Source organism: Ambystoma mexicanum, chromosome 13, assembly GCF_040938575.1.
Source record: "Ambystoma mexicanum isolate Mex_15411 chromosome 13, UKY_AmexF1_1, whole genome shotgun sequence".
Taxonomy (NCBI): Eukaryota; Metazoa; Chordata; class Amphibia; order Caudata; family Ambystomatidae; genus Ambystoma; species Ambystoma mexicanum.
The window spans coordinates 243,305,568-243,313,334 of NC_090938.1; the positions used below are offsets into that span (position 1 = coordinate 243,305,568).

The 7,767-nt window shown below is 44.7% G+C and overlaps 1 protein-coding gene across 1 annotated transcript; it reads left to right on the forward strand.

The window, feature by feature from the left end:
* Nucleotides 1-226: 226 nt before the first annotated feature.
* LOC138520294 (olfactory receptor 11L1-like) lies at nt 227-1,171 on the forward strand. The gene has a single exon (XM_069632736.1). It carries the CDS (start codon nt 227-229, stop codon nt 1,169-1,171), a length of 945 nt encoding a protein of 314 aa, XP_069488837.1.
* Nucleotides 1,172-7,767: the final 6,596 nt, after the last annotated feature.

The following is a 7,767-nucleotide window of genomic DNA, read 5'->3' on the forward strand; positions in this document are numbered from 1 at the left end:
TGCCTTAGGATATACTGTTGTCCAATTTGCATAGCTTGACCTGTTGGCACCCTAGACGGAGCTGTTGCCTTAGGATACTTAGTGGTCCTACTGTGTTAATGAGAACTTTCATTTGACACTAGTCAGAAACAAACAAATGCATGTGTGCAGCAAAAGAAGTCATTTTCACTGTACAGGAAACATTCATGCCTACTCCTGCCTTTATTGTATTGCAGTATCCTGAAACATGGAAGCTGAGAAGAGGCAGAATTGGACAACAGCGACAGAGATCACGTTGGTGGGATTCCCAGTCAATACACATCAACAGATGGTCCTTTTCGGCCTTTTCCTGGTCATTTACCTGCTCACCATTATGTCAAACCTTCTCATCATTACTGTGGTGAGTAGTGAACGGCGCCTCCACAGTCCCATGTATATATTCCTTTGTAACTTCTCTTTCCTGGAGATCTGGTACACCTCAGTCACTGTCCCTAAGATGTTGGTGGGACTCATGTCGGGCAACCACGCTATCTCCAAGGCTGGATGCATTGTCCAGTACTACTTCTTTTTTGTCTTTGGTGCCATGGAGAATGTGCTGCTGGCCGTCATGGCCTATGACCGCTTTGTCGCCCTATGCCACCCTCTCCGATATACGGTACTCATGAGCGGAGTCATCTGTGTCCGCCTAATTCTGTTCTCCTGGATAGTTTCCTTCCTGGCACCCGTGATGCCAGCCATCTGGATATCCAAGCTACTCTTCTGTGGCCTGAACCATTTGGACCACTTCTTCTGTGACTTCTGGCCCCTGCTGCAGCTCTCCTGCATGGACACCTGGCTCGCTGAGCTGACCTTTCTCATCATCGCCTGGACTGTCCTGCTCGTCTGCTTTTTCTTTGTCCTGTCCTCTTATGGCTTCATTATTTTCACTATCCGGCAAACCCCCTCGAGCACTGGCAAGAGCAAGGCCATCTCTACCTGCACGGCCCACCTCACTGTCGTCGGCATTTACTACAGCACTTCACTCTACACCTACGTGAGACTGAGGGGAGCTGGAAGATTCCAGAACGATAAGATTGTTTCGGTATTTTATGCAGTGGCTACGCCCCTTTTGAACCCTGTCATCTACAGCCTGAGGAACAGAGACATGAAGGAGAGCCTACACCGATTTCTCCGCAAATATAGGGGACATTAACTATGCAGCCCATGTGACATTTATCATTGGGCCACTAAGCCCAAGTCTCGGGAGGATAGCTCAGGGGCAACGTGCTGGCCTTGGAAACTAGACGACACAAAGCACCACAGGTTCGAACGCCGGCTCCGCGCTTAGAAACCTCTGGTGTTAAGCGTGTTATAAATAACCTATCATATCATATCAAAAGCGTTAGATTGCGTGCTATCGAATACTATGGTGTTCTTGCAGCTCTTTTAGCACTGTGTTAAATGGGCGTGTAATTTTTATTCCTTTTCATGTGGGGGACACCTTCATGCACCACCAATTCAAATGAGATGCAATATCATTGTAAACTGTGTTACATGGATACAACAATGTCATACAATCTGGGCCGAGTGCACGCCCTGTTTGGGAGGCACCTACTTTGTTTAAACGTGCCACACAATACATGCTTTAAACTTTCTTTCAACATGTTTAACTTCTGTCCCACTTTTTGATTTTAGCCCATACGGTGGCGCAAGCACCATCTATATGCAAAAACATTCCTACAGGTGAAACAGAGAGAAATGCTGTTAGTAAGCATCTCTTTGCTTGCCATGGCAACTGACAATGCTTGTGGCATTCAATGGTCTAAGTACTAACTATGCATTCATGTGTTTTCTGCAAATGGTGCTGCCACCAGTGAGCCAGGGACGTCATTTCACCAAAATGCCAGGGGTAGCGGAAGTGACATCACACGGCCCTTGACCCCCTGATGACATCACAGGAAGTGATGTCATTTGACCCCACCCCTGAAGTGATATCGCGGGAAGCGATGGAACACGACATTTCCCCGTTGACAAAAAAGGCAGTGGCATGACATAGCATTGTATACTACGAAAAATATGGCTACGATATCACTATAATGTGATGTATATTTCATACAAGAATGGATCGCCATATGTATCATTAAGATCAGTGTGTTTAGGCCCATATTACAAAATTACTGTGAATACAAACAGACGTCCATGACCAAATGATAATAATGTGTTATTATATAGCACTTACGCTTAAGTGCTTTATATAGAAAAAATATACACCCAATATCACCCAACCTGTGTTGTTACTCATTTATCGACCTCAGAAGGATGAAAGGCTGAGTTGAGGCGTTTAAGAACAGACTAAATCAGTGACTCACCCCTGAAGTGTGCCTGAAATAAACCTTTAATGAGTCTAGCAATTATTGTATAGAATTCCAGAAAGACACATTATTTGGTATTCCTATTCTGTCTTATTTAGGGTCAGCGCTGAAAGTGTTAGACTTGTGGCACCCCTGTTCTTATTTTTATTCTTTTTTTAAGGGGCCTGAACAAGTAAACCATCCGCTCCAGAAGTAAAGAGCCACATGGTGCTGGCCACACAACAGGGGCTTGCGTTACAAAAAGTGGTAGCAAGGGAGACCAGAGAGGTCGCAAGGGAGCGACCTCTGACGACCTCTAAATGATGTCCCTGCAGTGAGCCCCCTGTTTCATGGCGACTTGTGATCAAGAGAATATCCCTCACTACTGTATGTTGTGCCTGGGGGTTCCTAGTGATTGTTTCGAATGCCAAAGTTTCGAATGGCAGTTTCGAAAAACAATGCATCGAAAAAATGCATTTTTTTTATGAGGGTCTCAGGGGGGTCCCCCCCAACCCCTGTTATTTTAACCCTTAACACACATTTTAGTAAAAAATAAAAAAATGTCCCTACAAAAAATTGCATTTTTTCGATGCATTTTTTTCCGAAACTTTGGCATTCGAAATTAGAGCCTCATTATGACTTTGAAGGTAGCCAGGGCGCTATTAGCGCCATGGCTGTCTCCAAAATTGTGTCCGGGTCCAGTCTGGTGGAGAGGGGACTTACCGGGACATTCCGCCCTAGGCGGACCAGTAAGTCCCCATTCCAAATGCCATTCCCATTTGAGCCCCCATAGGGCTCAATGGGAAGGCGCTAATAACGGGCCCGCTGATTGCGGGCCCGTTATTAGCTCCAAGGTCCCTTAACGGGTCCCGTAAAGAATGTGTGGTTAGAACACACGTCCTTTACGGTCCCCGCCAAGGGACCTCGGAGTTGGGCGGTAAGCGATTACTGGCACCGGTCTCCTTACCGGTGCCCGGTATCCCTTACTGCCCAACTTTTAATGAGGCCCTATGTTTTCGAAACAATGCCTGGATACCGTGCCTGGGTGCCTGTCTGCTGCTCACTGTGATGAGCACCGCAGCTGAAGCTGTTCTTTCCACCCCGGTGTTGCTGCTGCATAGAAAGTGAGCCCCACATATCAAGGAGCCCTGCCTGTGTTAAGTTCCAGGGTAAGCATTGTGTTTCATGTTCATTTCGACCTCTGCTTTGTGTTCTTCTGTAGCTTGCAAAACAGATATACATGTATGCGTGTGTACATATCAATAGTGTGCCTATGGGGTGGGAGTAGGTGAGGATGGGGCTGGAGCAGCAGGGAGAAATGAATGTTGTGTCCCTTCAAGACCAAACCAAACAGAGGTCGAATTAACTGTAATCGTAATGAACACATTGTACCGTTAAGAACAGCAAGGGAGACCACAGAGGTCGCAAGGGCCGCTGGGCGCCCAGTCCGTGTGATTGCATTTCAGGATCCTTGTGGTAAAGTATAGCAAATTAATTAATGATTAACAAGCTTCCGTTCAAAAAGAACAGCAATAGCTAACAAGATACACTGTCCAGATTAGTGTATATGGTGTGTGGTTTACATACATTTTACTCTTAAGGTGAGTGTTGTGACAAATGAAATGAGCAGAAAGCCTAGTGAACATTTGAGGCTCACTAGATTTTCATCCTTGAATCAAACTCACAGACATATTTCGAATATAAAATTGTGTGGCTTTTTTTTTTATCTTCGCGAAATGCATGTTGACTTTATTTTATTCATTTTATTACATTTGTTAAACACCCAAACCCACGGGTATCAAAATACAATTATCAAAATAGATGTTACATGAAAAAGGCAGAGGTACAGGGTTACAGAGGTTAATGGATTTACATTATGTACAGTTACTGGTACCAGTCTACTCAAAGAGGCATGTGATTAATTATTTGTTATTTCAGATTGTGTGTGGTTGATTAGTATTGGTTAAAAAGCCAGGTTTTTAACAATTTTTTAAAACAAAGGAAGGAATCTTCATTTTTGATGTTAAGTGGGAGTTCATTCCAGTGTTTCGGGTCCATGACTAGGAAACTATTGCCTCCTGCTCTGGAACTTTTGAAACGTGGGACATCCAAAAGTGACTTATGATTGGACCTGAGTGTCCTCTTGGGCACTTTTTTGCTTCTTGAATTGTTGAAATATGTGGGTGCTTTGTCGGTCTGGCATTTGTAGGTAATGCACATAGACTTGAATATGATTCTCGCTTTAATAGGTAGCCAGTGGGTCTCGCTCCTAATGTTCGAAATATGGTCAGATTTTTTGATTCCTAAGGCTGCTCGTAGCGCTCTATTTTGCATAAATTGTAGTTTCACTGGGTTGGTATGAGAAGTCCCTAATAGGAGTACATTGCAGTAATTCAACTTGGATAGTATGAGGGTTCTAGCTAGGGTTACACAGTTAGTGGGCGTGAGGTACTTAGAAGTGTATGATGTGGATGACGACAATGCATTTACATGTCTAGTGATTGTTAGATTGGTATCTAGATAAGCTCCTAGGGCTTTAACCTGTTTTGATACTGGGATCAGTGAACCATCTATTTTGATGGTTGAGTAGTCTCCAGGGAGAGCACTAATTTTACTTTGGGAGCCTACGAAGAGAATTTCTGTTTCTCATCGTTAAGGCGAAGGCTGTTAAAGGCCATCCAATTTTGGATTATTGCATAGATTTTGTTAATAGTAATAGTATCCAGCGCATAATCCCCTCAGATCGGTATGAGGATCTGGGTGTCATCTGCAAAGTTGGTGTAGATGTCACCCATATCATCCAAGGCCTAGAAGAGTAGCTTGGTATATGCATCATAAAAAGTGGGTGAGAGACAAGACCCTTGGGGTACCCCAATGGAGACTGGTATGGGGTCAGCGGCTTCTTTGCCAATGCTAACTCTGGAGGTGCGTTTGGCTAAAAAGGATTTCACCCAGAGGGTGGCATCTTTGGAGAAGCCAAAGCCATTTACTAAAGTGGCACATAATTTGTCTTGGTCCACTAAATCGAATGCCGTGGATAGATCTAGCAACAGTAGTATAGAGAGTTTGCCTGAGTGGGCCACACTCATTAGTAAGGATAATGGTGCAGGCACGTCATTTTGCAAACACCTTTATTTGCAAATGCCTGTTCCTGTGCCCTGTAACAGTTACTTACCTTTGCTATCCCCTCCCCTGCGGTCCCACCCATTTAACAACTAGGTGATGCAAGACGTTACATCTCCCCTTTCTTAACTATATAGTGCCAGGTCCTACCCCATTTCTTCTTTCAGTCTCATCAGTTTTATGCAAGTCCTCAAGGGTCTGCCTTCTCTTTGGTGTGCAGGCGCCATTGAAAAACAGGGCAGTGCCTCCTCCTGCCACTCCACGTTGGACTCTTCACCATATCCTAGGTGGGAATAATCAGTGTCAGTCTGACTCATTTGGTTGTTGGACAACTCCTCTTGTCTGTCCCGGCCATAACATCTCTTGAAGCAAGATATGTTTCACGTGATGGGTCTCTGTCGGACATCCCCTGCCGTGACCATGGTGCAAAGTTTGTACAACACTGTCAAAGGGTCAGGTCTGAAATTAGAGTCTTCTTTCCTTTGTCTAGGTAGTTGTACTAGTACACGGTCGCCTTCTTGTCGATTGTTGTCTTGTGCTCTGCACTGAGCATCAGCATATTGATTCCTCTTTTGCTTGTTTGCTTCATCCTTGTGTCGGGCATGTGTTTCTGCCTCAGTTTCTTCCTTCTCATGCAGACTCTTTGGTAACTGTGTTCTGACACTGTGACCAAACATGAGTTATGCGGGGCATACCCCTGTGGTGCTGTGTGTGGTGTGCCTGTAGTCGCATAGCAACTGGTATAAGGTCTGTTCCACTGATTGCCGATTGATGTGAGCGACTTGCAAAGTATTTTTTCATTAATCCCTCCATGATGCCATTAGCCTGTGACCACAGGGGCGTACTTCTTTGGTGTTTAAAGCCCATGTATTTGGCAAAACCTTCAAATTCTTGGCTGGTAAATGGCAGACCGTTGTCTGATTTGAGAATTTTGGAATTCCATAGGCTGTCAATATTCAGTCAAGTGCTGGGGTGACACTTGTGACTCCTGTCAATGGAATTATCTGTGCTTCCGCATAGCGTGAGTGTGAATCTATAACTATCAGCATGTACGAGCCATCACTGGTGGGTCCGAAGAAATCAACAGCTATTTCTTTCCCATAACCGTTGTGGTAAGGGTTATCTTCGCAGCAATCTGGGATGCATGGGTGGCGCCACTATGCAGGGGGTGGTGCATATCTGTATCATGTCCTCAACCCTGGCATCCATCTTGGGAAACCAGATCTTTTGCCTTAATAATCCTTTGGTGGATACTGTCCCTTGAGCGCCTTCGTGGACCAGCTTCACCACTTGCTGTCGCAGAGTCCTTGGCATTACAAACTTTCCTCCTTTTAGAAGGATGTGATCTTCCGTCACAGTGAGTTCGTCCTGTACCAGTAGGAGGTGTTGTATTTCTTCCTGACTGTCTTGGTCCAGCTATTTTGCCATGCCCTTGGCGTGTTTCATCTTTCTGTCTCTAATGCATCATGCAATTGATGTCCAGGGCTTGATCTAATTTGGACTCATTCTGGAGTGTTGCCCAATTTATGGGGTATGGTTTCATCGGGAGGATCACGCAATTGATGTATGTATCCACAATTGAAGGAATCTGAACATTTGTCTCATTTGGATCACAGTACAGATAATCTGTAGGGTTTTAATCCTTCCCTGGTCTGTGTCAGATTTTAAATTTATAATCTTGTAATCGCAAACACTATCTGTCTATTCTAGGGAACATGCAGGCTTTGGGGTTTCAGTATATGGTGAGTAGAGCTTGGTGGTCTGTTTCTATTGTGAATAAATATGCAATAAATACATTAAAAAGAAATCCTTGCCATATAGGAAAAGGTGAAAGTGCTAGCATGCCCATCCCACTGTGAGTCCTTCTTTTTCAGCCTGGGAGTACGCCTGTTTGGTCCCAGACAGGCTACGACTGGTGTAAGCCACTATGACGCAGGAGTACAGTGTTTTGGCATCATGTTGTGTTAAAATGGCAGCTAGCGTCACTGGGCTAGCGTCCACAATGACTTCAGTTTCTTTTTTCACATGAAAATATGCCAGATCTTCAGCCTGTGATATGTTTGCGAGGATTCATTCAAACACTGGCCTTGGGGTGTCCATTTGAAGTCCTGTTTGCTATCCGTCAGTCCCCTTAGTGGCGCTCTGACTGTAGCATAGTCAGGGAGCTATTGAGAACAATAGCTCACCAGATCCAGGAAATACCTCAGATCTGAAACATTTGTTGGCCGTAGGGCCTTGTTGAGTGCTGCAACCTTCTCTAGGTCTGGGCGCATGCCTTGCTCTGAGAAAAAGTGTCTGAAGAAGTTAAGGGTTTTCTTTTGGAATTCACACTTGG

Excerpts from the sequence above, each read along its gene's own strand:
- LOC138520294 (XM_069632736.1), top strand. The coding sequence starts at position 227 with ATGGAAGCTGAGAAGAGGCAGAATTGGACAACAGCGACAGAGATCACG.